The sequence below is a fragment of the Kryptolebias marmoratus genome, linkage group LG8 (genome assembly GCF_001649575.2).
Source record: "Kryptolebias marmoratus isolate JLee-2015 linkage group LG8, ASM164957v2, whole genome shotgun sequence".
NCBI lineage: Eukaryota > Metazoa > Chordata > Actinopteri > Cyprinodontiformes > Rivulidae > Kryptolebias > Kryptolebias marmoratus.
This window is the reverse complement of record NC_051437.1, coordinates 8,082,374-8,110,289: the sequence shown is the minus strand read 5'-3', so window position 1 is coordinate 8,110,289 and position 27,916 is coordinate 8,082,374. Positions and strand designations below refer to the sequence as shown.

The following is a 27,916-nucleotide window of genomic DNA, read 5'->3' as shown; positions in this document are numbered from 1 at the left end:
CTTTTAACTGATTCTTTTTTTTTGAAGCGGTGTTACTACGTCAGACCTTAATGTTGAAAATGGAGTGCTCATATGTGGGAGTGAAACACATCAATCAGCTGAGTGGGATGAAAAGATTGCATAGAAGAAAAATAAAGTTGGTTTTTATTCCGTGGGCTTTCACTACAAAGAAAAAAAATTATTATCAGCCCAAAGCTGCAAATATTTAGCGAGATATACGAGGGCCAATCATTCAGCAAATATTTCGGAAGTGTAGTTCACTCCCACAATTCCCTTTGAATGCCACTCTATTCATAGCTCCGTCTCTGTACTCAATGGGAACCACGCTGACAGTGCTCGGGGGAAATCTTAGAGATGCTTGTGAACTTGGATCGTAACGTAGTTTGAACCCATTTGAAGTTACATGTATGAAGTTTGTACCCAAAGTGTGTGAACACGATGGGCAAAACCTTTCAGCCGGCTAACTAAACACACTTCAACACTACAGGTGGGACAGTTTAAAAGGCCCTTCTTTTTGTGAAATAACATTAAAAGTGTACTGTCTCTTTGAATCCCATGAAATCCCTGGGGTTGGAAAGAAGAGGGTCAACTGATGTCTGCTTCTGATTTTCTCCGCATCCTCTCACCCTTCGCGCTAACTCCCAGCTCCTCGGAGGAGGGGCTTCAGCCCGACTTGGCTCCGACCAGAGTCATCAGTCCATCCGTGCTCATGGATTTGGGGCGCTCCAGCGGGAAGCCCAGGGCTCTGCTCCACACCAGCTGGGCGAGCACGCCCAGAGCGCGGGACACACCGAAGAGGACGGTGTAGTAGTTCATCTCGGTCATCCCGTAGTACTGCACACAAAGCGGAGACACAGTCAGGCGCGGGTAAACACGTCCGCTCTGTTACGTGAGGACCGCTCGATTAAAACCGGCGCGCAGCTCACCTGCAGCAGCACGCCGCTGTGGGCGTCCACGTTGGGCCAGGGGTTCTTGGCCTTACCCTGCTCCAGGAGCACGTTGGGCACAATCTTGTAAAGCTGGGCAACCAACTTAAACATGGGGTCGCTGGGCAGATGCTTCAGGGCAAACTCGCGCTGGCAGGTGTAACGTGGGTCAGTCTTCCTCAGGACAGCGTGGCCGTAGCCTGGAACCACCTACAGCCAAAACAGCAAATATATTGTTTTACGTTGTAGTAAAAAAATGCTACAAGTGCTTCTGCTGCTTTTTATGACGAATAGCAGTGTTTATTAAATGTTAAGGGCGAGAAGAAAAACAAATGGTTGCAATAAAATAAAACCAGGTGCAACACTGTGAGCTTAAATTGTAACGAGTTGAACTCCGAACGTTGAGCGGTTACACAACAGGATGACAGGTGAGGTCATGACCTCCCTTCAAGGCTTATTGTGACATTTACTGAATGTCAGAGCAAAACAAACTCTGCGTCTTTACCCTCCCAGACTTCAGCGTGTTCCAGATATAATCCCTCATCCTTTCATCGGACACCTCTCCTCCCAGCTCCTTCTGCAGGGCAGTCAGCCACACCAGCACTTCCTGAAACAAACCACAGGCCGCACATTTAGGGTCCGACAAGTCTTACGCTACAACATCAGCAAATTCAAAATGTCAGGAGTGTTACTGAAAACAAACAAGACATTTTACTGTCAGCTAAACTGATGAGCGCAATATTCTGAGCTGAAATGCTGTTTGTGCACATTTTAAGACCAAAAAAACAGATTTTTTTTTTTTGGTTTCCAAGTTTCAACATTAAAGTTGAAATGATGAGAATAAAGAATAATGGTGGAAATGAGATTAAAAAGCTTAAAAAAAGCCTAAACTGTCAGACCTATGATAGATATGTTTTGTTGTGATTTTATACTTCAGAATAGGTTTTTAACAAAGCAAACTCACAGAAACCACAACTTACTGAATATCCTGTAAACAACTTCTCAAATATCCTACCAGTTCAGGCTGCAGTATGAGTTTTACCAGAGAAGAACAGTACCGGTAATTAAGTAAGCTTCTTGGATTGGCTTCAGATGGTTTGAGAGTATTTGTGTATGTTTGAGACTCTTATTGTGAAGGATTGAAGGAGGTTCGGTGAGTTCTGCTGCTGCAGGAGTAATAAGTCTGGTTCAAGAAACTGTATTGGGTTATTTTGTAGTTTACACAATAACACCGGACCAATATCCCTCGGCTACAACTGTAAAATAAAAAAAAAAAACAAATACAGTGGTTCAGTCTGACTAAGACTGAAGCTGTTGTCATACTCCATGAGAAGTCACGAAATCAGCTCTCACTCATGTGGTTTGCGTGACACAAATTGCATCATTTTGTTCTTGTAGCAGCTTTTTGACACAAAGCCCGGGAGCTCGGATCCAAGTGTCTCATGGACGATGAAAGGCGTGTGTGAAAACAAACGGCTTGCAACCACGTGACTGCGAACCGACTTCCTGACGTCTTATGGCGTACGACGAAGCCTTTAGCCTCTGACCTACTCTTGAAACATCCTTTTTCTTAACAGTTCAACTTTATTTTGAAAATACTATTCAGCCTTTTTCCCCAAAAACACTTTAATCTTAAAACATACAAAGAAAAATCATCCATATGCACTCTCTTTTGATCAGAGTGGTCCTAATTCTGACATGAATCCATTTCCAAATATTTGGGTTTTTTTTTAGAACCACTGAGACCCAATCAATATTTCCTATAAAAAGAACATTAATTATTGCTGTAATATATCTAAGAAAGCACAACAACACAAACAAGAAACTTCTTTGGAGAATAAAGAAATTCATCTTTTAACATGTTGTTTATATAAAAAGCTTACGAGGAGGGTTCTTGTGAGCTCTGAAAGCTGCTGATTTACATTAATACCTTGCTGATAAGATGTGTACAAACCTGATTGGCCAGGCCGTGCAGCGGACCGGCCAGACCGTTCATGGCGGCGCTGAAGGACAAGTAGGGGTCAGACAGGGCGCTCCCCACGAGGTGACTGGTGTGGGCACTCACGTTGCCTCCTTCATGATCACTACAGTATTATTGGTAAAAACAAATAGAACTTATTAGACAATAATTACCAATCAAACACAGGAGCTTAGCATTTTCTTCTAAATCAATACAACCTACTTAAAACTACCAGAGTTGTGTGGTTTTTCTTTTGTTGTTACACAAATAAATTTCAGTACAAAGCAGTGGTGGAAACTGAAGAAATGTCTTGTTATAAACTGTATATGAGTAATAACGTGCATTTTGTGAACCAATATTTGACTAATCTCAATGTGACATAAATGAAGCAATTCTTTCACGTCACTACGTTGGTTCTGCTTTCAGAGAATATCCTGTTTGACTCAAAGCAGTATGGAAAAAAGGAGGGGTGACAAACACGGGGTTTAAAAAAAAGGAAACCAATATTTATAGTGTTGTACCAAAGTGGAGATGTTTTTAAAACTTACCAACTCCCAAACCTCTGAGCAGGTAAGTTATTTCAGGTGAATTTATGTTGTGTTAAGTGTTGTCAGTATTGTTTCTAGTTGTTTGCTTAATAATGCTTCAGATTTTAATTTTTAAACTAGTTATGATTATTTGAACTGACTGTGAAAGCTACAGCAATAATGCTCCTTGTAAAACTGAGGACGCTGTATTCCACCGTCATTCCTGCTTCAATTGAATCATTAATTATTAATCTATTACTCAAAAACCTCAAAAATACTTTAACTGCATTTACCAGGTAGGTCCATATATAAAAACCCAGTAAAACCCGACTTTAAACTATACATGACTCAAGTCAAAAACATTTTAGAGGCTCTGTTTAAGACGTGAAAAGCTAGTCTGTGGCGTCCGGCGGCCCGCTGTAAGCTGCACCTGTGGATGGTGAGGTAGAGTCTCATTAGCTCAGTGAACTGAGGCTCGCTGTAGCCCAGCATGTTGGTGAAGTTGTGGGACCAGTCCAGGTTGGAGTCGATGGCTCCAATGCTGCTGCCCTCGCGGTACAAGTTGCGGTAAATCTTAGCAGCAATGCAGGGCAACTTGGCGATCAAGTCCATGGAGTCTTCATAGACAAACTAAAATAAAAACAGTATAAAAGGATCAGTAAGAGTACATCTAACTAAAAGTTAAAAGCTACGCCAGCAGCTCTGTGAAGCTGAACGCTTTCTGCACAGCGTTCAAACGTAAACCAGATCATTCATTTCAGGGCTATTACTTTCAGTATCCAGTTCAACACCATTTCATCCATTAGTTCAGATACCTCTGTCCAACACCAAGCCATTATTTAACAGAACATGGCAGCAATCTCACCTCCCAGTACTTAGACTTGTGGACTCCCTCAGAGTAGGCCCGGGCAAAGCTGCTCTCGCTGTTCAGAGCTGTGATGGCAGCGCTGAACTGAGACATGGGGTGCAGGTTTGTGGGGAAATTATCCAACATGGTGACGACGTGAGAGGGGAGTGCTGCTCTCTTCGCCCACTCTTTGGACACCCAGTTTACCTAGGGAGGGAGAAAAAGTGTATACAATGTAAGGGAGTGACAAAGTATTTGGTTTGCAGCTCTTTCCAAGTCAAGCATTGAGCTGCTGACCTGACAATGTCTGTCTAAAAGGAAACAAATTTTCACCTTTGAGTCCACAGAGATGTGTTAAGGAGCAAAGGGTAAAAGGGGGTTAAAAGTCGGTGAAATGCCTCTATCAGCTAAAAGGAGGAAGCTATTCAGATAAAAGGATTATCTTCATAACACTATTCAAGGAGACAGCAACACAGTCTCAGCAGACTGCATCATGTGATCACTGTCTTCAGGTAGTGTCTCACCTGCTTGGGATGGTTGGTGACACAAAACTGCGGGAAAATTGCGGGAAAAAGGGCAAACTTTTCACTGCAGTCTCACTGAACTCTAGGTGTTTGTGACCAGGTGATAATAAAGACATTCTGAGCAGCCAGTTTCTGAAAATCACACCTTATTTCTGTGTTCTGTTAGCAAAACTGCACCCTTGGCCCCCTTTGTAATTTAATTAACTGAAGTACACTTTTGAAATGAAGAAAGGCAGGTTTGAACCAGTTTTCCAAATATATATATATATTTTTTTATCATAAGCGTAGTTTTTAGTCCTGGACATTTGCCTCAGATGTTTTCTGTCAGAGGAGAGCTCCTGATCTCTGAAGTACATCTTCATTAAACTATTAAGTGCTACTACTGGTGTTGTGCTTCCATAAATAACCATCACATCAACTAAAACTTTGTGTTATGGTGCTCACTAAATGTAGTCTCTCACTGAGCTGCAACTGCTGGGGACTAGATGGAGACAGTGTGAGAAAATGTTCAAATTTATACTTGGAATCACAGTGAATACTATCACTACAATATCAAATGTGTCATTCTTTTTAGAGTTTTGTCACTGAGTCTTGCATGGACAGGCATCTATCTGTATTAAACAGACACTTCAGGTTTCAGGTGAAAGAGGATTGTGGTTTTGAGTTTGTGATGTCAAATCACACAACTTTGAAATGCTTCTTTCATAAAAAGCAGCTTAAACCCGTTTCATTAGAATTGGTTCCTCTTTTTATCTGGTTGTCTACAATTACATTTCATTCTGAAGCAATTTGAGACGTGTGCAATGGAAAAGTGTAAAACTATATCATAAAACCTAGCATAAAAAGGTTATTATGTACTTGCTCATAACTAGAAATGTCCTTTGCGATATTTTGAATTTTCGAACACCAGCCTCCAGTGTGACAAAACACCTTCGCATTTATATTCAGCAAGGACAGTTAGAGCTACCAAAACAAGCAAGCATTTGCTTACTGACACTCTGGTGTATATTAACAATTTATTGCGAAGCCTCTCCTCTGCCACCCACCTGCTCTTCAGTTGGGATTTGTCCAGTGATCAGAAGCCAGAAGAGGCCTTCAGGCAGAGGCTCCTCACCTCCTGGAGCTTTAGGAAGCAACTTCTGACACTCGGGAATGCTGTAGCCCCTGAAGCGGATCCCCTGTGCATCAACGGAAAGATGAGGCAAAGTTAAACAAATCGTTTCATGTGGTAATCAAATACGATTTAGTTTTGTTTGTAAAATGCAAATAAATCAACACAGGCTCCAAGTCACCATGCTAGTGAAATGAGACAACACTAAAGACCTTTCCATGAGAAGTCACAAAGTCGGCTCTCATTCACACATTTGCATGATGAAAATTACGTATTTTTTGTTTGCAAAGCAGCTTCGCCCGCCCCTTTGTGACACAAAGCCCTGGCCAAACCTTTTCTCTCAGGGGTTTGCACCGAGTATCATGTGATTGGTCAGAAGTTGTTATGGGCGTGTTTATGCGTTTACACAGAAAAGCCAGTGAGGTTTAATGGAGTCATTTTGCTTCTTCTGCTTTGCTGGCAAGCAGCTGGAGGCTGTTAGAAAATACAGTCGTCTTTACAACTGTTCCAGCAAAAACTTAGAAACCTTTGAACATAAAAAGACCGCACAGACACAGGACGCTCTTTGTGGCTGTTGTGGCCAGGAGGAAGTGCGCCTCGGCTGGGCAGCATCGGGAAATGTTCTCTTCATTTGTTCATTATTGTTTACCGTCAATTTGCAAATGCCAAACGGCGTGTACTGTCTCAGTCAGTTTAACACATCTGGTTGCGGTAAGGGAAGCAAAAATCTGTACAAGGACAGGAGAGTTGAGTAGCCAGCAGGAAAAAAAACTGTTTTAACGCTGTAGGATGAGGGAGGAGCTTCTCAGGAGTTCTGATCCAAGTATCTCGCGGACGATGAAAGGTGTGTGAGAAAACGAACAGATCACAACCACGTGACTGCGAACCGACTTCTTATGGAGTCTGCTGGAGCCTTAACACTTTTCTACTGACAACTCTCACTTTTGGCCAAAAAACAAGGCAAGAGCCAACAAGGAAGCTGCTAGAAGTGTTCATATTATAAAAGCACTCACATGCAGACACTATAACAACACTTGTTCTTTGAACAGTCTCTACAGACCCCTGACAGATGAGATTCTCAGAGTAAAGGGAACTGCAATAAGAATCGATCAACTAATGGCATTTATAGTGATCCAAACTGTGATGAAACTCAACCCTTTGCTTTAGTAGCCATAACCAAGATGACACCACCAGTGTGCCATATGTCATTATGAGAGTAGCTTTAATACTCACCTCCTCAGGATCCAGCACTGAGGTTTCATATACCAGACCCTTCATCCCTCTCATACCTCCGTAGACCTATTAGAAAAACATGGGAACCAACGGGATTACACTCTGAAAGATAAATCGTTTTACTAACAGTCAATAAGTTGTGTTGCAGTAGTTGTAGTCAGTTATATTAAACTTACTGAACTTTTTGAAATCTCTGCAAGTCTTAAAATATCTCACTACGGTCTGGATGAAGACACCATTTTTGTAAAACAAACCGGTCTAAATCTGATCTGACAACAGCATCAGTTTCTTTACAATCCACATGGAAACCAACCATAAAACATTACTGCAGTGGCACAAATGTGTGTGTGAGCCCATTTGTGAGTGCATGAGATAAATAGTTTACAGCAGTTTTTGAGTGACTCAGCTGAAATGTTTCTGTTGGCAGGAATCAGTTCAGACTGTGGGAGAGATGGCCGCACAGTGACACCCGACAGTAAACAGGTCTGGGCAGGCCTAAATGGATTATGTGTAGCTACCATGCCACTTTTAATCTTGGTCGTGGTCAGTGGCCTAAATGCCCCATCCGCAGAGTCAAACACTGAATCAGAAACGGTTTCCCTTTTAAATGACATTTCTTCCTCACTGTATTCTACCCTCTGCACATATTTACTAAACATCTAGAGTTACTCACCATATCAACAGAAATCTGACCTATGTTGGTTTTGCCATACTGTTGTTTAAAGTTTTTGATCCTGGTCTGTTCTTTCGGAATAAGATCTGCCAAAATGTCCTTCAGGTTCTGTAAAAGGAAAACACACACACACAAAAAAAAAAAAGGTTAGCAGTGCCCTTAAATGCACATCTATTACTAAATTAAGACAGCCTTTTGATGTAGCCTGTAGTCAAACAGACTATATTTAAACATTTCTAAGAAATAAATTGATCTGTGCATGTATTGTGACAAAGGTCAGATTGTTCTGTTAAAACCTGAAAGACTGCAGTGGAAGAAAAGCTCTTACTGCAGCACACATTTATTCCTTTAATTTTAAAAGAAATGATGTGCACCAATCTGAAGCAGGTAAAAATATGTAAACCGAATTTGTCTACTTACTGTTGTTGCTGCGCTGGCATTTCTAGCAGCCACAAATAGGAGAGTGGCATTCTGTGAATTAGAAAATAGGAATTGGATTATAAGAGCAACACACAACTTAAAATAAAAACTTATATGTGAATTAAACACCCTTAAAGTACCTTAAAAGTTACAAATTGTTATGGTAAAACATTACTATGACTGACTATTCGTTCATGAGTGAAACTGAACGAACTTGTGGCATACAGAAAAATAAAATGAACAGATCATTTTAATTTTAGGTTTTAACGTTTAACATTGAGGGTTGACTTTAAAACAACCTGCAATGTAAGGTTGTTATCAAACCAAGCAATATAAACAGTAACTGCGCATATTGTTGATCCAATTCTTTTGTTCGTTTTAATCTTTGTTGCCCTGACAGGTGGACAATTTATATATATAAAAAAAACTACTTTGTATGGGTAAACAACTACTAGTGACAATAATTCCTATCATGATTCATTGTCCATACCCAGATAAAACCCATCTATTCACAAACTAAATATTTGTACTTTTTCCAAGGTTGAGATCTTCAGAGTTAAACAAAAATGGCTCCACTTCTATCAGACAGCACAGTGAGTAGAGATTTAACTATTAGTTTAAAAATATCTACTGGACATCCCAGGCTTTGCAGAAGTACTTGGTGTAAAAAGCTGTCTTTGGTGGTTATAATCGTTCTGTTGTTTTAAGTCTTAATAATGACATCCTGAGCAACAACAACAACAACAACAAAAAAAGACAAATTTACAAATTCATAGGCCATTTTAGCTAGTAAAACTCACTTAAGAAATTTAACATTCCTCTCAGGGAGAAACATATTTGCCTATAATTAACACTCCCCAGGCTAAGACTCGTTGGACCAGGGACAAAATGATGGAATGAGAGATTAAAAAGCTACGAGCACAAGTTGTGACTAAAAAAAAAGAAGCTGAGCCATTTCTTATTGAACACTTACACAGGATTCCTCTTTAAATGTTTCATTAGATGATGTTAGAGCCCGGCGGGTGAGGGGGAAATGAACTGAATAGGGTCAAACTAGGGGTCCCTGAAACAAAAGGTGGGTTTTTGCTCCCCTGCCCACTCTTTACACAGCTGAAGAGATTATGCACCAGTTTGGGGTTTTGCGTGTAAAAAGCACCAGTTCGACTCAGTCATTCTCACCAGCCTGAGATGAGGCAAGCAGATTTTAGTTCTTAATATTAACATCCTGAATTATGGCTAAAAAGAAAGACCTACAGATGCATTTATAGACCACTTCAGCAAGCATAGTCAGCCTCAACAACACGTATGTTTATAAGAAAACACACTAAACTCGATTGTCAGTGTCTAACATTGTCTATAGTTTACAAACAAAACACACAACTTTTGCTTATAAGTGAAACATTACTGCAAGCAAACAAACACACAAAGTGACCCAATGACGTTCTGAGGTGAGCAAATTATAATGGGACCATTTGGTAAATTCTAATTTTTTTTTAAATTCCTTTTTAAAAAAGGAATTATTGACACGTCGACATTACAAAAACTGAATGATACTGAATGACACAAGGCAGAAAAGCATAAAATAACTCAGTTTTATTTCACTTATACATAAAAGAGTCATTAAATATTATGTAACCTCATAACTCATGAGCTGAGAGAACAACTGATAAGAGAAAAAGTTAAACGTGTCAGAGGTCTGCATTACAAATATAATACACACCACTTCAAGCAAGGCAGGGAACCATTAGGTTATCTATTACAGAGGACCTTCTGGGAGGTTTCTGCAAATATTTTTACTGAAAGCAACATGCAGAAATGAGGGTCTGTACTGAAAGGTCAGTAGGCTGTAATCACAGGAAAGTTGCAGCCAGTGTGTGCACTTGGATCAGTGTCTGGCAGTATTACAGCTGACTTGCAAAACGCTGTGATAAAATTATAAATTACTTAGTTAACTATTAAAGAAATCCTCATTCTCAGATTAGCAGAACAGCAGGTCTTCCAGTTATAAGGAATGGTAGACTACTTCACATAAACACACCCTACAGCACTGTTTAAATATCTGATTCACACAATCATGTCTGTGTTTCCATCATATAGGATATTAGATACTTAGCTGAAAATTAATGTGAAGGTCAACAACTAGACAAAGAAAAAACCTGTGTTTTTGTTTTCTGTAGTCCAGTTTAAAGATGATTACATTGTTGTAAGCGGCTGAACACATTGGTAGTTAGCAAAAAACAAATAAAGAGAGCAGATCAACTCTTAAACTCGGGAGGTAACACAGTCTGGTCACCCTGGCTAAGGAAACATGTCCAAGATCATGGGACTGACACCAGGCCAGCTCAAAGCTAACATGGGCCAACAAGGAGCAAGTTACAAAATAAAACAACAAGAAACGCGTGGTGCAGCTAAAACACTAGACAATGTTTGAGCTGTAACCACCCACACATTGTTCCACCCGCATTTCGCAATGTGGCTGACAGGGCTGGGCTAGCTAATATTAACTACTAGTCTGCTAATACGTTGTTAGCTAGCTAGCTAGCTAGCCGAAAGTTAGCTTCAAGATAACGTCGGCAACTCTGACTTAAAAAAAATCCCATTAAGTTCGTTTCTAAAGTCTTACCTTTGAATTAAGAAGTTTAGGCGCTAGCCTGCTGACAGTCAGAAAGGACATTGTGTCTGTAATAAAGTGTTATTTCTACTTAAACTATACACCGACGGAAGCCACTGCCAACGCGCCGCGGAGCTGGTTGAAGGTGCCCCTCCAGAAGGGAGAAGGTTGAAGACGGATTGAGGCCTGCAGCCGTCCGCGGTAATGATTGGACGATGGGCCGGATCGTCGGAACATCGTAGAAGCATTTGATTGGTTAAAGGGAAACTGTGTGCATCCTGATTGGACGGGGCTTTCCTTGGCTCTGTGAGGAGGGTTTAAAATCGTTTTAGAACAGCCTTTATTAGCCCGCTCAGAATCCGCTCAGTCTGACCAGACGGTAACACAGGTAGCTGTGGACGCACGCGCCTCCGTGACCTTTGTCTGGCCTCGTCGTTGGGCGTCCCACCTGTGAGCAGGTGCACCTACAGGATGTGTGTGAAGTACCATGTATTTTAAATACTATGGATTTTGGTCACGAACTGCATTTTCAGCAAAAATACAGCTGACTGCCAAATGAAATAGCTAAAATTTGCAGAAGCTGAAACTGAAATATTACAGCTAAAAGAAGCAGAACATTAGCTAAAAGCTAAGTGTAACTAAACTCAAGCTAATAGTAGCAAAAAGCTAAAAGTAACAAAAGGCTAGCTAAAAGTAGCAAACAGTAGCTTGAAGTTAAAAGTAGCAAAAGGTTGGCTAAAAGCTAAAGTAGAAAAAGGCTAGCAAAATGTTCGCTAAAATAAAAGCATAAGGCTAAGTAAAATTAGCTTAAGGCTAGCTAAAAGCTTAATTAGAAGAAGGGTGGCTAAAAGTATCAAAAAGGCTTGCTAAAGGTCAGAAAGTAGTAAAAAGCTAGCTAGGTAAAAGTAATAAAATACTAACTAGTATGAAAATGCTCACAGAAACTACAACTAGCAAAAGGCTAGCTAAAAGCAGCAAAATGGTAGCTAAAATCTAAAAGTAGCATAAGACCAAGATTTCTAAGAGAGCAATCTTTATCTCAGTGTATTTCTATTAAGAAATAAAGTTATATGTTAAAAAGTATAAAAGTTACAAGAACCAAAAGTCAAGCACCAATTTCCTGAATGAGCTAAATGTTTTGAAATAGGTAATGCTAAAAAAAAACCTCACAAAGTATGCAGAAGTAGTTTGATTGCATAAAATGTATAGAAAAAATGTGGAGAAAAGTACATATAATTTGGCGTGACAGTATTTTCCTGTGCTCGTGCTCCAACGTGTCCTGATAGACTGCTGTGATAAAGAAATCATTTCCTCTGTAAAACCAAAACTTCCATCTTTTATTTTCAAGGACTGGGGAGGAAATACAAAAAGAAGAAAGTAGCTGGTTTCCTGAAGTCAGTCGCTCTTTTCAAACCTACTGCATGCACGTCTGATAGTCCGGCTGAACTGCAACACAATGCCTGAACGGTTTGTCCAAAGAAATGATTTAATTCTACAATACACGATAAATGCTGAAAATGCCACCATGTATCAAAACAGAAATATCACTTCCAAATACAGTACACAGGACACCGACAAGTTCTTGCAATCACTTTTGAATCGGAAAAGTGGTATAAATAGTTTCAGTTGCATCCCAGTTGCATATTCATTGTTAATAATCATACAATGCAAACAAACCTGCTGGATAAAATCCACAAAATGTAATTTGGCACATTGAGAATGATGCTTATGTTTCATTCAAGTTTTTGGAAGCCAGGAACACATTATGAAAATATTAAAATAGCTCAGTTCTTTTTTCTTTTTTCATTTACTGACTTCATGCAGGATTGAAGAGGCCACTGGCAAATAAAAAGAGTACCCTTAAAGTGTGAGATTAACATCTTATGCCTCGGAGCCGTCCTAAATATTTAATGCTGTAAATCTGACCTCATTCTGAAGAGACTCGTGTGCAGCTGATTTATGTCAAAATCCTGTTGGCAAACCTCAGGCAGTATTGCAGTCGATAAATGTGTTTGATGAGCTTTTTATTCAGTGGAATCGATACGTATTTTCGAAGTTTGCAAGCAGCATTCCCGGCTGTTGGCAGAGTTTGCCCCTCCCCCTTTTTTTCAGGGCAAAATTCGACACCTGGGAAAAGAAAATGCTCAAAATGCAAAGATCATGCAGCCATGACGACATGCATGTTTTTGAATCTTCGTAAACCTTTTTTTTCTTCTTTTTTGCTGAATCGGTGGCCGTCTAGTCTGCGTCATGTGAGGTGAATTTTGTAAACGAACCGGGCCTCTGACGTACAAGAAAAAAAACAGCAGAAGTAATTGTGCGCGACACTTTTATACAGCACGTCCGTTCGTCCGGAAGTTACAGGAGGTGATGTCATGGTTTTGGTCCCCACTCAGCTCTGCTCTTGTGCCTGGTAACCTGACCCGAGGTGATGCATAACACGGCGTGTGGGTCCTCTCCGAGAGTCCTTGCAGAACGAGTGAAACATGAGGGGGCGGGTCGATCAGTCATCTTCCTCCTCGTCCTCGTCATCCTCAGGGAGCTCTAGAAGGGCGCTGTGCTTCAGGCAGGTCTGGAGGTAGTTTGCCACTGTCCGCTGGAAGTGTTGCACGCTGTGGGGCTCTCGGAGGACGTGGCCCGCGTCCGGGTACAGCTGCAGGGAGTAGTTGGCCTCCGCCTTCACCAGCCGGCTCAGGAGCTCGGCACTGTGCTGGAAGTGGACCCTGGCTTTGGGCGACGAGACACACGGAACGTACGAGTTTGGATGCAAAGCTGCTGCAGAAATGTGCCTCTTAAATGACAAATGTGCCTAAAAAGAAGAAAAACTCACCATCCGCCGTTCCGTGTACAATCAGGAAGTTCTCGTCTTTTAGCTTGTTCACCTCTTCAAGGACAGAGGCAGTCTGAAAAACAAAAGAACAAAACTCTGGTTTATGAATCCTTTATTGGCCACGAGTCTGCCAGCTTAAACAAACCTGCAACAAGAACCCAGCTGACACAGACAATGTTCAGTTTTTGTTTTAAAACAGAAATTTTAAGCTGTATCACTATTTTTGGAGTGGTTTGCCCAGCTGAACTGCAGTGAATGTTATGTACAGAAGTTCATTAAAGCAGTTCTCATTAAGTGTACCATGAACACAGGAGCTCTTTGAGCCATTTCTGAGCAGTTTACTGCAACGATGAAGCCAATAGGGCCACATCATCTGCAAAAAGCAGAAATGCAATCCTAAGGTCACCAAAACGGATCGCCTCTACACCTTGGCTACGCCTAGAAATTCTGTCCGTAAAGGTTATGAACAGAATCTGTGACAAAGGGCAACCTTGGCGGAGTCCAACTCTCACCGGAAACGAGCCCGACTTACTGCCAGCAATGAAGAACCAAGCTCTGGTTTTATGTGATTAATCTTGCAGCTGAACATAAATCCACTGACAACCGAATATTTCACAGGGCGCCTCGGACTCTCACCGAGTAAGCATGCTCCTCTTTCGCCGGAAGGCCAAGATACCTTTCTGAAAAGGCAGCGCCTAAAAGAAAGAAGAAAAAAAAAAAAAACAGAGTGTAAAAGATAACTTTAATTTCCCAAACGCATCTGAGTTTTACGCCCAGTTTATGGTGACTTTATGCAAATATTTAGTGGCGGGATCCCAACTCACTATAAAGCCTGAAGTCGGTTATTGGTGCCACAGCTGCCGCGCACTGAAAGAGCTTCTCTGTGGCAGCCAGCATTTTGAGAGATAGATAGCCGCCAAATGCCTGTCGTGGGAAACAAAGAGGGTTAAAGGCGCCGCAGCTTCGATAAGTTCAACTTCGATAAGTTAAAAGAAAATTTCTGTGGAAACGTTAAAAACAACATCTTCCCTGGAGATAGCTCGTTGAACGACCTCAGTTTTGGTGACATAGTGTTTAATTTTTCACCAAGCTCAACAAGCTAACGGCTAATCTGATCCAGACCGGAGGGGATCATTTCCGTCTCGAAACAACTTTAATCTTCAACCGTTTTCATCGGCGGTTCATGCAAACATTGGTCATCAGTTTCAAATTACACGTAGAAGTTTGATCTTTCTGCCTGAAGTGCTTCAGGTTGCATCAGAGTGGCTAATGCTAGCTGCTGCTGCTACGCGTGTGTGCAAATAACCATAGGAATCTATTTAACTAACACTATAATGCGAAGTCAAAAGCAATGTAAAGGTTTGTAAAATTGATTTCCCATGAACCATTATGACAAATTGTGAGTTTGCAGCTAATCTGTGAGGGTAAGACCGCACCACGGCCAGCTGTTAGCTCAGTTAATCGTAAGTCGTTTACATTTCTCCAAATATGAGCTCATTCAGAGAGCTGCTGAAGGTGTTAGGAGTTCCTAACCTTTCCACAGAGCCTTACTTCAAAAGATCTGAACAACGGGTAAAGTGTTTGACGCTGTCCCAACCTTTCCATAGAGAGCTATCCGTCGGTCGTCGATGTAAGGCAGCCGCATCAGCAACCTGCGGAGTCACAGGAGCTCTTTAGCGACACGCGTGCAAGACAAGCAGCGGCGTACGACTGTCTGACCGTACTGACTCTATGACGCCCAGGTAGTCTTTGACTCTCAGCGAGCCCAGCTTCCGTGGGTCGACGGCGACGGCCCTCTGTCCGCGCCCGACCCCGCTGCGGCCGTCCACCCAGGCCAGGGCCACGCTGTGCGCACTGCAGAGGACCTGGGGCCAGTCCAGGGCGAACTCCTCGGTCGCCGACTGGCTCCCGGGGGTGCCGTCGCTGAGGCGCGGGGAACAAACACGCAGGCGTGGTGACAGAAACATCAAGTTCACATGAGTCGGCTAACTGTGATTCACGACCTGTGACTCGTAGGTGTGGTCTGTTTTTGAAACATGTGAGAGTTATAGGTTTTAGCGGTGTTTTCGTCTGCCTGTTCGGTGACACTTACACAATGACAAGGAGCGGGAGCAGGTTGGCCTCGTAGCCCTGAGGCAGACAAAGCTTCAGCTGCAGATCTATTGGAAGCAAACATATGAGGCTGATGTTCTCGCTTTTCAAGTCTCACATTCTTGCCGCTGATAGAATCTCGGTTTTTAGAGAAAAACGCTGACGGGCAATCTCAGAACACGACTTAGACTCAACCGTGACAGGATACAAAATAAACAGAATTAAAAAAAAAAAATACAGCGTGGTGCTGGTTGTGTCGTACCGTGGTTGTCTGCCTGGATGGTCATGAACCGAGTCTCGGGGAGCTTCTTCTCCTCCAGAGCTTTAGCCAGAGGCCCGTTGTCCTCCAGGATGACATATCCTACACGGGATGCGTTCAGGAAACACCACAGCTTTATTCACAACACCAACACAGACAGGATTAAACTCTCATTATGACCACGCTGACAGCTCTAGCCGAGAGCCACAGACAGGTGGCAGTGTTGACGTTTAAAGGAATAAATCACGTCCAATTGGGCTGTTCCTAAACATCGCCCTCTGCAGGCTGCGCGCTGAAACTGCAGACAGCCTGAGCACTAAACACACATGCAGTGTGTAACGCTCACTGGAGGGGTCCTTCGTGTTGTGGACCGTCACTTTAGGGACTCCCGGGCCTGGGGGGGGGGTAAAAATAAGAACACTGTCAGACTGAGCGAGCAGCGTGACACCGTCCTGATGAAGCACCGCTCAGCGTGGGGGACTTACCCAAACAGTAGAGGGTGAAGTGAGTCTGGTTGGGGCTGAAAACGGCCTTGAAGAAGCCACATCCCTCGATGAGGTCACATGAGATGCACTGGTGCTGAAACACTCCTTTCAGGTCCACACTTTGGGAGCACAAAACAAGAAAGGTTACTGAGAATAATGTACATAAAAAAACAAAACAATACCAATTCTGAAACAGAATAGATCTTCCGTCAAGTTGATGAAGGCTAGCCATGAAAACGAGCCACTTCTTAAAGTCCGAACAATATCTATGTAAGCTGAAACAGATCAGGAAAAAAGGCAAGGTTGTGCGAGTGTCTGTTAGCAAAATATCTCATGAACCAGTGGACAAATTCTAACGAAACTCTCAGGAAGTAATGGCTGGATGGACTTCTACAGCTGATTAGCTTTCGGAGTCAACTTGAGTCCACATGGCCGCCGCAGCTGATCAATATCAGCAAACAGATAAGTGGCCACAAGTCAGTGAATTCTACAAGCCGTGAACTCAGATTTGGCGTGATCGTAGCTGAGAGGTATCCCCAGCACATATTTTTAACGTTGGCAAATTGTGCGAGGTCGTTCCTTAAAACTTTGGTACTGCCTGTTGGGGTCAACCACGTCTGTCTGTTAGCAAAATATTCCACAAACCACAAGACGGATTTCTACTAAACTCTTAGAAAGTCATCACTGGGTGTGCATCTACAACTGATTAACTTTTGTAATCAATCTGATTCAAGATGGCTGCCACAGTTAATTGAATTTAGCAAGTATAAAAATAGCAGTCTTTTATAGCTACTGAGGTAAAATTTGTTGTGGTAGTAACTGAAAGTCACCCCCAACACATACTCTTATTGCTAACAGATTGGGCATGGTCTTTGCTTAAACCCCTTGCAATAACTGTCGGAATAAATCCTGTCTGTTAGCAAAATATTTCATATACCACTGAACAAATTTTAATAAAACTCTCTGAAATTAATCATTGGATGTACATCTACAGCTGATTAACTTTTGGAATCAATCTGATTCAAGATGTCCACCACAGCTAATCAAATTTGGCAAACACATATGGCTATAACTCGGTCGCTTTTACAGAAACGGAACTAAATCTTGGTGTGGTAGTAGCTGAGAGTCATGCCCAACACAGACTCTAAACACGAACAGATTGTGCAAGCTCGTTGTTTAAAACTTTGGCACGTAAGGTGGTGGGCGATGTGCATCCCTTAAAGAAATGCCAGCTTCATTCAATTAGAGGAGTATTAAAACTATATTTTAAAACTATTTGAAATCCAATTTATGGATTTAAATGTACTGCCAACCCTGCTTGATGGCAAATCAAGAAATAATCCCAAATCCTAATCTAATCTGTTTTTACTTCTTCTAGTTGTCACCGGTCAAAATGACCATTCAGATATAGAACTGTTGGATTCAGATATTAGGTGCAGACATTTTGTCACTTTTGCATTTGTTTCCATTTTTATTTCTACTGTGTCTATAAATAATGTCTATGGAAGGAAAAATCACTCCAGTTTGACTTAAATCCCAGTAAACACAGCATTTGTGACCCGAATGATGAGATTTATAACAAAATAATCACATTTTCCCAAATGATTTGCAGGGATTTGCCTGTCAGAGTTCCAATAAGAAGAGGGCAGTTTTAACTCTTGAAGACGCGTCACTGGGGATGTCCATCTCCTCTGGAACTGAATGATTTAGCACGTCAGAAAGACGGAAAGAGTTCCCCATCATTCCGTACCTGTACAGGTGTCGGCTCTGCCTGGATTCCTCTGCGCTCAGGAAATAGCTGATGGCGAGACACAGACACACACCACGTTACTCAGACACTAACGTCGTCCTTTAATGTGAAACATCTAACACGCGTCAGTTTCCTGTTCACATCCTTCGGCCCTTTTTCTAACGAGCTCCGGTTACATCGGAGAGCGCCTCGCTACGTCAGTCACGTTGAGTTTTCCCTGCTGTACCAGAGTCTAGATTTACAGCGGGGCTGTCTTTGCCCGCTTCACGTGGGATTTATGCCCCCCTGCAAGATGAAGGCAGGTTTAGGTAACAATCTGCTCTTCCTGACTAATCCTAAAGTTGACCTTTGACCTCTTTAGAGTCATTGCTTTCGATTTACAGCAGGCGGTGATGGTCTTAGGAACGAAAACGACCCGGAGCTCTGCCCTCGCCGCCTGCGGCTGTGAGATTCTGATGGGAGGGGGGGGTTGGATGGCGGGGATGGCTCTCCACGCTCCGTGGCGCTCACATACATTTTCCCGGCCGTCTCGTCCAAGGCGCAGAGCGAGGCGACGTCCCAGCTCCCCGACGTGAAGAAGCGAGGAGGGACGGAGGGGATGGCGGGCTGCGTTACACAGAGACACAGAGACGGAGAGCGTGAAACACACACACACACACACACACACACACGAGTAAAAATAGGTACAGCGCTACAGCAAGTTCCTGTCAGAGGGTGGCAACCAGAAGGAAAAGGTTGAGAGATTTAATCAAGACACTGGTGGTTCAGGGTGAAAAGGATAATTTTAAATTAGATATCTATGTTTTATATAACAGAGAGACAGCAAAAAAAGAAAAAAAATGGATGTGGGATGATCCAACTGACGCCACACAGGTATTTTTGATTTAAAGAAAAAAAAAATCTCATCATTCCTCCTTTTTCCTTAAAGAGCATCCCATTTAAAAAAAAAAAACAGTTTGCGCAGCATAAGCTGATCAGATCAGGATTATGACCACCTTTGAGTAATAATCAATTAACAATATCTTTAAAAATACTAAAAAGTAAGAAAAGCCATTTTTGTTTTTTGTTCAAATATTTCAATCATATCATCTGAGTTTCAGTGCCAACCCCTCCCCCCGAACATCCCATCACTGACGGCACCATGATCACCCAGGGGTGACAAACACACCTGTTATCTGGAAACAGAGAAGCTAAAAAGGGTAAAAGATTATTTCCAACCATTTCTGCACTTTATGTTGTTTTCAGGAGGCTTCGGATGAGGTCGGAGCAAAGAAGGAGAAACTGGAGATTACTGTCAGAGTATAGCATCTTCACACTGAATCAGACAGTGACTCTGTGTACCTTTTTGGTTTCTTGGGCTCCATTTCTACCATCTATATACGGGTTTATTATAAAGTTACAGCAGATCTTTCTACACTGCTCTGGCTTTATCATGTTTAAACTGCAAACTTCTTTTTCTTTCAGCTGTTCCCCTTTCAGGGCATCTTCCTCTGTCTAACTCTGTCTTCTGCGTCCTCTGTCCTCACTCCAACTACCTCCATGTCCTCTCTAACTAACTGTGTCCATATATCTCATTTTTGTCTCTAACCTCCTTCTACCAATATACCCACTGTCCCTCCTCTGCACATGTCCAAACCATCTCTAACTTTATCTCCCAGTCCTTCAACCTGTGCTCTACCTCTGATGTCCTCATTCCTAATCCTGTCCATCCTTGTCCCTCCCAAGGAGAACCTCAACATCTTCAGCTCTGTCACTTCCAGTTCTGTCTCCTGTATTTTTGTCCGTCCCACTGTCTCCAAACCAAACAACATGGCTGCTCTCACCACTGTCTGTAAACCTTCCCTTTGACCTTTGCTGCCACCCTTTTGTCACAAATCTGCCTGGACTCTCTTCTTCACCTCTTTACCACACTCCCTGTTTTCCTGGACAGTGGACCCTAAGTCCTTGAAGTCCTGCCCCTTTGTGACCTCTGACCTCCTTGTAGTCTCTCTGCTCCACCTGCCTCCCTCTCATTCACACACATGGACTCTGTCTTTCTGACTTTCATCCCTCGTCTTTTAAGTGGATATGTAAACTGCAAACACTATCTTAAAAAAGGAAAAAAAACTCTGATTACAGGTTTCCCACTTTTTAAAAAGCTGTTCTATCACCTGAGTAACATCTATCTGTGAAGCCTCGAGTGTGTGATCAGACGTGTGTGTGTGTGTGTGTGTGTGTGTGTGTGTGTGTGTAAGTCAGTAACTCAAAAGCCAAAGACTCAAAACTTGTAACAAATGAAGTAAAAGCTCATTTTTAAGAACTATGCTCATAGTGAAATACACTGAGAATGGTTGAGATTTTTTTTTTTTAGATCTTTAGATTTTTATCTTTTTTGAAAAGGGGATAGTATGGGAACAAAAAGATTTTTTTTCTAAATTTTTTCCTATTTTTTGTTTTTTGGTCCACACTTCTTCAGACCTGGAAAATGCTAAAATCCAATTTCCTGCATTTTGGAACCCCCCCTTTTTGAAACTGACGGCTTTAAATGTGTGCAAAGTATTCATGAATTTAGAAAATCACCCATATATGTGTTAAGGGGTTGTAGAAATCAGGGTTTGAGGTAAAATTCTTGAATTTCTCATCAGGATGACGCTCTAAAATGCGCATTCAACATCACAAAGGAATGGTTTAAAAAATAAAAAGATAAAATTGGACTAATAAAAAGAGGCCTGAGCAGAATCTAAACAGAGAAAAATAAAACCTTATTGACTCACAGCAAAAATGCATCAAACTTTTACTTAACTTTAAAAAAAAAAACTTTAGAGCTTCTCTTCTTTAACCATCTCTCTGTTTAATCTTATTAAATCCACTGTTTAAAAATCATTGGGTTATAATCAATACCTTTAAATATTATTTTAGAATACTGAATAATTAATGGTTTCATTAGCGTTTTTTTTTTCCTGCAAGTATTTTAAAATTTCGTACACACCCGTACACATAGTTCTGACCGGCTGTAATACTGACATGAGCTGAACTCCTCCAGAAAAGGATCAGAATTTTTCTAAGAAAAAACAAGTCTGGAGACGATCATTAGGTTTGAAGCAATTATTTATATGATCAAAAAAGAAGAAAGTTCACCCTCTGTCAGTTCTAGGGTTTTATCTGTCAGGAAATAATAACAACGAGGTTTAAAATGATTCAAATTGAACCTTAAGTAAACAAAAACACACAACAAAATGTCCACCGTGTCATTATTATTCAACAAAAACAGAGAAAATGAAAAAATCAAAGGTGTGGGCAAAACTAGGTCTACCTCATGATTCAGCAGCTTGTAGAACCTCTTCAGGCAGAAATACATCGAAGTAGCTGTTTTCTTCACTATATGACCTTATCAGACAGTTCTGGATTCATTTTGGCCCATTCTTTTTTACAACGTTGCTTCAGTTGATTGAGGTTTGCAGCCATTACTGTATTTTCCGCACTACAGGGCGCACTGGATTATAAGACTCGCTGTCAATGAATGGTCTATTTTCAAACTTTTGTCATACATAAGGCACACCGGACTATAAGGCGCCTCGTCGTGCACCTCCTAATTTTTGTAACTTGGCTTGGACCGTGCACGCCATCGCGCTCTGTTTAAAATGAACGATTTCAGTGCTGTTCAAAACTCACGGAAGAATACTGTGCCAACGTAAGCGTCAAGTATAAACGCCTCCAACGCTCGCTCAGGTCCGTGCACGGAGCCCTGCTCGACTATAACTGAGCCTTAATGCTGCAAGCGGCGCAGCTTTGTAGTTCACCAAAGTCGTACTAAAACATTACGACTTCTTACATATATAAGGCACTCTGGATTATAAGGCGCACTGTTGCTTTTTGAGAAAACTGAAGGCTTTTTAGTGCGCCTTATAGTCCGGAAAACACGGTAGCTTCTGCTGAGCTCTCTTCAGGCCCCACCACAGCATGTCGGTCAGGCTGAGGCCTGGACTCTGACTGGACTGCTGCAGTCATTCTGTTGCAGATTCGTTTCTGTGTTTGGATGTGATCTGAGTCGAGAATCCTTTAATCTATGGAGGAGTTCACGATCGACTCAACGACTGCCCCATCACTCCTCCACCACCATGTCTGACAGCTGGTCTGAGGTGTTTGAGCTGACACGTCTCATGTGTCCAAAGAACATTGGTCCAGGAGTCTTGTGGTTCATTCAGATGAAACTTTGTAAGCCTAAGTCATGCTGCCGTGTTGTTTTTAGAGATAAGAGGCTTTCTGCTGCAACCTTTCCAAGAAAGTCATACTTGTTTGGTCTTTTTCTCGCTGTCCTGTCAAACCTTAACCTTTGACCTGCTAGCTGAAGCCTGTAGAGTCTGAGATGGAGCTCCTGGGTGTTTTTCATTTTTTTGTCATTTCTCTGAGCATCGCCCGGTCTGACCTTGGGTGTGAAGTTGCTGGGATGCCCACTTCTGGGAAGATTGGCAGCTGTTTTAAATGTTTTCCACCTATTTGGAAATGACCTTTAACCGTTATCAGACTGATGGGCAGCAACAGCTGCTTCTCTAAGATCATTGCTGATGTCTTTCCGCCTTGGCGTTGTGTTAACACACACCTGTATGCAGAGCAGCAAACTGACAAAACTCCTGCTTCTACAGAGGCGCTCACACTGATGATGATCAGGTCATCAATACATCTGATCAGCAGCACCTGCATAAGTTTTCCACACACAGCTCCCCACCCAGCTTCTAGGCTCCGTAATTACAGTTTAACGAGACACCCCATAGTTGGAGGGTTATCGCTTTTGTCTAAAAAAACACTTAAAAAAACAGTAAAATAAATAAACTGACCTGAGCTGAAAGTCCAGCGATGTGGTGAAACTCTCCACGAGCGCCTTGCTTTGCAGGCAGTATGGTGTAAAAAACGGAGCCGTCCGACGTGAACAGCGGCACCTCCTGTCGACACAAAGCGCTCGGTTCAAAGGCAGGCGGCGGCGACCGAGGTGACGCGCTTCAGAAAGCACGAGTGGCACCTACCTGCCGCTGGTTCTGCATGATGTCCATGGTCATTTTGTGCTTCTGTGACGCAGGCAAAAAAGGAGTAACACGTCATCAACGCTTACGGTGACTTTGACTAACAAGTTTTAATCAAATTCATTGTTGCTTTTTAATGATTTAAAACTGCATCGACATGAAGCGAATAACTGCAGAGTTTCCCCAAAATAATAAGAAGCGGCGAGGTACATCACTAACAGTTCTTTTCATGCAGCGAATGACCTCTAATATTAATCAGCCAGTGCAAATTTGGGAGCCTCAAAAAAAAAAAAATCAATTTTGACTCCCACGGCTGCGTGAATGATATAAAATTCTATTAAGGCTGCAAATTGCAGGAGGAGCCTTTCAGATTACTAATGTGGAACGGGCGACCGAGGCTCACCTCCAAACATGCCCCCGTGGTGGCCTCGCACACGCAGAGCACTGATTGGTTCTGGGCCCGGTTGAGCCAGCGCACTGCCAGCCTGGTGCTGCTGATCCAGGTCACCATGGAGATGTAGCTTTCTCTGGGGGGAGAAAGAAACAATGCAGAAAGTGGAACGTGGGAATAGCAACCGACAGCTGTGTACGGGGAATACTAAAAAAAAGAAAAAAAAAAGTTTTAAAAAAGCAGCAGGTGACAGCGAGTGGTATGTGCAAATGAGTAAGTGCCTCTGACAGGTGCTGTCGGAGCTCATTGAGGTTTATTCTATATTCCCGGAGATGTACCTGGCTCTGAGGGAGTCGGGAGGCAGCATCTCCAGAGTGTGAGCTGGACCGTACAGGTTCACTACGAACAGGCCGACTGATGGGATACCAGAGCCGGCCTGTCAGCACATGGAAGGGGGGGGGAAATAATAATAATTAGCCAATAAACAATGTTTAGAGCAAACTCTGACAAATCTGTTTAGAGCAACTCGCTGCTCCCACTGCAGACACCATCACTCCTTCCCCAGGTCTTACATAGCTGAACATCCTAACAATCATTTTCAAGTTGAATCTACGATAAAGGTAGCATCTTTTAATGGTAACTGTTCGGGTGTTTTTCATAACAGACACTCTCGCTTATTTTATAAGCACTGAAACTGTCATTGGTTATATTTGCTACCAAAAGAAGAAACCTCTTCTCGAGCCTTTCTGGGTTTACAAATCTGACTTTGGACATTTGGGACAAGTTTAGCAACTATGAAACAAATAAAGAGTTTAACTGTGATATTACATTTCACCTCAGATTCACTGTGGGCAACGAGGTTAGGTTTCTCCTGTGGATCACACAAGCACATAAACGCTAACAAACACAGACTGTGATAAAAACGACAAGCAGAGCAGCTGAAGCGAGGTAGCCGTGAACTGGAGGTAGTTACAGAAGAGGCCACGTTTCAAACGATGAAACGAAAAAGAAATGAGACGAGAGACATTCAGTGTGAGCTCTGAGAGCTGAGTGACTTGTTCACTGAATGGGTGAAGTTCAACTAAGCAGAACAGAAGCTTAAACTACCTGCTAAAATATGCAAAACCGTGGCTAAAAGCTAAAATGAAAAAGAAAACAGGAGCTAAAAGCTAAGTGTAGTTAAACTGTAGCTAAAAGCCAGAATTACCAATATTGTGGCTAAAAGTTAAAATGAGCACAAATGTTGCAAAATCATAAATAAAACATAAAATCAACAAATCCATGGCTAAAAGCTAAAATGAGCAGAAGAAGACAAAATAGATCTCGTATGCTCCTAAAGAATAATGTTTCTGAAGGAACTGAAGATGTATTTATGTGGTGAAAATGTTTGTAAATAAAGTTAAATAATTCAAATAGTGTAAAGTTCACAAATATTAAAAGTCGTAGCGCACTACTCCCCATACAGCTGAACATTTTGATATTTAAATAGTCAAAACAGCACAAATTGTGCTAAAGTAGTTTGTTTGTGAAACTCTCCACAGGAAAACAAGCCTGAATGCTGATTCAGCACAAAAACTGCACATTCCCTAAAAGCTGCACCTCATCCATTATCCCACAGAAGACGGATCATATTGAACATAAGAAAAGTCACTTAGTCGAGGTCAGATCTTGAGTTTTAAGGGCCTCCCGGAGGGCTGACGGCGTGAAAAGATGGTGTCCAGGGCGTGCTCGGTCTTGGTGGCGAAGGCTGGACGCCAGCGATTTTCTGTGCCGCTGCTTTCCCTCCCTGCAGGGCCTTTTCCTGTCAGCTGCCGAGCAGCAAACAAACCTCACACACCGGCACGCCGCGAGTCAGGATGCTTTTCAGCACAGCAGTGGCAGAAAGATACAAGCAGCCGATGGGATAAATCAAGTTTTTTGTTTTTTTTTTTGAAGGAAATACAGGTGCTGCTGTGCTTTTCTCACGAGGGCCGTGATGTTTCCGTGTGAGGTCCTCTGTGATGCGCTGGATGTGCCACGGATTACCAGCCGAGATGAGAGGCACGCAGCCACGAGCTAAATGCTTAGAAAACATTTGTTTAGCATATTAAAGTAAACAAACATGATTGAAAAAGTGTGACAGTTTGAATTCAACTACATACAATGCTTCAGGACTGTTGTTTCTTTGTTTTCCTCATCTGTTGTTCATTTATTTAGCCTGTTTATTTCAGAAAACTATTAAAAATCATCTATTTCTTTTTCCTCTCTAAATTAAATTTCCGTGTTCCGTTTGTTGCTGTAGATTGTTGTTTCGCCTTTTGCATATCCTCAAGGGATAAAGAAAAATCAATTTGTAGATACATATGTTTACCTCTGTCTCTGTATATTCTGACTTAATCCCATTTACACAACAAACTACAATTAAACACATCCTTTAACTCATAACTACTGATGCACCAGTGTGTTGTTTTTATTACATAAAGCTGAAGTTTGAGTTGTAACTCATTCAGGTTTGACGAGTTAAACTTTAAGTTTTAAGTACATAGTTCAGATATATTTAGTAGACGTGATTTGTTTGTGAATTGCTGAGATTCATTCCTTGACGCCACACATGCTGGGAGTCTTTGGTCACCGGTCCCGATCGATCCTATTTAAAAATTCACAGCCTCTAACGTTGACAGGAGCTTCTCCTTTGCTTGGTTAAGCTTAGAATTCCTTAGTTTACACCTGGGAAGTTAAAGAAATACACTTTCTATACCACGTCGCCTCGGCTATTTAGTGTGGCAGGTTCCTCTGTTTCCATCCATCCGTCTTCTACAGCTTATCTGTGGTCGGGTCGCGGGGGCAACAGGTCCAGGAGGGAAACCCAGACCTCCCTCTCCCCAGCAACACTCTCCAGCTCTTCCAAGGCGTTCATAGACCAGAGAGGAGACAGAATCCCTCCTGAAGTCTCTTCCCAGTGGGACATGCCTGAAAAACCTCCAAAAGGAGGCGTCCAGAAATCATCAGAATCTTCCGGATGGCGGCGCTCCCGGCCACCGTACGAAGGAAGCTCTTTCAGCTGCTTGTATCCGGGCTCTCGCTCTTTCTGTCATGATCCAAACCTCCTGACCACAGGTGAAGTTTAGAACGTAGACGGGTCAGTAAATCGAGAGTTTTGCCTTTTGACTCAACTCTTTCTTCACCACGACCGACCGGAGCAACGCCCTCATTACTGCAGACGGGGCCCCGATCCGTCGATCCATCTCCCGCTCCATCCTACCATCACTCGTGAACAAGACTCCCAGAGTTCCTCCGTTTGTCTCCTGAAATGATTGATTCTCTCCTTTGGGTTGTTTGGTGCCAGGTTACACATGAAGCAGCTGTCAGTCTGCAGACTTTTCATCCTGGGTGACTTAGTAGGTATTGATTGATTAAAAAAGCTCATTAAGCCAGTTTAAAAACTTAATTCTACAACACTATAAAAGATGTATTTTACTTTAAAATACTAGTTTTACTAATACTAATCTTTTCCAAAACATAAAAGGTTCCTTGAGTCCAAGGTTTTTTCTTTTCATTTCCTTTGAGGTCTTAAGTCTTGTGAATAATCGTGGAATTAGTTCACTGAAACAAGAAAACTCACTCGGCATTCGTCTTCACCACTCAGTCAGAGCTGCAGGGCTGTCTGTACTACACACACACACACACACACACACAGAGCAGAGAACAGAGGACTTCAGCTGCTGCCACTCAAAGAGTAGGTGCCCTTTTCCTCTAGGCGATCAACTTTCATCTGATTAGAACTGAACGACCTTGTTGAAGGTCTGTATGAACCCAATAACTTGGTTGCTATAAGAAAAAGGCACCTCACTACGGAAACACACACAGGAGAAGCCTGCTGTAAGAAAACATGGACTCCAAGCACCATCCTGAGAGTATCCAGTATTTTGTAAAAGTACTTCCTTCTGACCCGTGCCTTTTTTGGGGGTGGTAATAAAGGCTCTTGTTGCTTCCTGTTGCTGCTGTCTAAGATCATGATAACCGCCTCAGACGTCCGTCATCTCAGTGGGAAATGCTCTGCAGGTAAAATTAATAACAACTGCGTGTGAAGCTGAAGCTGCCTGTGTTTCACCAACTTCAAATGAAAAGATCATAAAGTTTTGCAAAGACTCCCTGCAGCTGCTCCAATCAGCCTGAGTTAATATTTCATTTGGAGCAACATCTGAAATCGCTCTAAAAAAAAACAACCCAAAAACCTTTTTAATACTCCCAGCATTCAAAGCTGCGTTTAGTGCCGAAACTGTGAGCTTTGCTCCAGACAAG

The 27,916-nt window shown here is 42.2% G+C and overlaps 2 protein-coding genes across 3 annotated transcripts in view; both read right to left on the bottom strand.

The window, feature by feature from the left end:
• Window positions 1-14: 14 nt before the first annotated feature.
• On the bottom strand, window positions 15-11,005 carry cs (citrate synthase). Its single transcript, XM_017419275.3, has 11 exons — window positions 10,845-11,005; window positions 8,222-8,272; window positions 7,802-7,909; window positions 7,129-7,194; window positions 5,831-5,962; window positions 4,279-4,467; window positions 3,844-4,043; window positions 2,881-3,010; window positions 1,432-1,533; window positions 927-1,136; window positions 15-834 (listed from the first exon to the last, which is right to left on the bottom strand). The coding sequence occupies exons 1-11, from the start codon at window positions 10,893-10,895 to the stop codon at window positions 664-666; spliced, it is 1,410 nt and encodes a 469-aa protein (XP_017274764.1). The 5' UTR covers window positions 10,896-11,005; the 3' UTR covers window positions 15-663.
• A 1,155-nt stretch (window positions 11,006-12,160) lies between these two features.
• The window catches only part of LOC108237637 (inactive dipeptidyl peptidase 10), a 33,726-nt gene continuing 17,970 nt past the window's right edge, over window positions 12,161-27,916 (bottom strand). The window contains exons 10-25 of one of the 2 annotated variants that reach the window (XM_017419207.3): window positions 23,974-24,071; window positions 23,648-23,771; window positions 23,248-23,289; window positions 23,062-23,166; window positions 18,762-18,853; window positions 18,248-18,295; window positions 16,498-16,616; window positions 16,359-16,406; window positions 16,016-16,114; window positions 15,755-15,821; window positions 15,391-15,585; window positions 15,260-15,314; window positions 14,487-14,586; window positions 14,299-14,357; window positions 13,663-13,735; window positions 12,161-13,559 (exon numbers count right to left, since the gene is read on the bottom strand). In XM_017419207.3, coding sequence (XP_017274696.1) covers window positions 13,336-13,559; window positions 13,663-13,735; window positions 14,299-14,357; window positions 14,487-14,586; window positions 15,260-15,314; window positions 15,391-15,585; window positions 15,755-15,821; window positions 16,016-16,114; window positions 16,359-16,406; window positions 16,498-16,616; window positions 18,248-18,295; window positions 18,762-18,853; window positions 23,062-23,166; window positions 23,248-23,289; window positions 23,648-23,771; window positions 23,974-24,071 — 1,548 coding nt within the window. In that variant the 3' untranslated portion in view covers window positions 12,161-13,335. Of the gene's footprint in view, window positions 13,560-13,662; window positions 13,736-14,298; window positions 14,358-14,486; window positions 14,587-15,213; window positions 15,315-15,390; window positions 15,586-15,754; window positions 15,822-16,015; window positions 16,115-16,358; window positions 16,407-16,497; window positions 16,617-18,247; window positions 18,296-18,761; window positions 18,854-23,061; window positions 23,167-23,247; window positions 23,290-23,647; window positions 23,772-23,973; window positions 24,072-27,916 lie in introns of those variants that run through there. The other variant, XR_005233524.1, reaches the window with a different exon arrangement.

What these genes read in the sequence shown, in the direction of transcription:
- cs (XM_017419275.3), bottom strand. Translation starts at nt 10,895, where the DNA reads ATGTCCTTTCTGACTGTCAGCAGGCTAGCGCCTAAACTTCTTAATTCA. An exon ending in ATGCCAGCGCAGCAACAACA is followed by an intron (nt 7,910 to 8,221) that starts GTAAGTAGACAA and finishes TTCCTTTTACAG; the next exon opens with AACCTGAAGGACATTTTGGC. An exon ending in CTCTACCTCACCATCCACAG is followed by an intron (nt 3,011 to 3,843) that starts GTGCAGCTTACA and finishes ATAATACTGTAG; the next exon opens with TGATCATGAAGGAGGCAACG.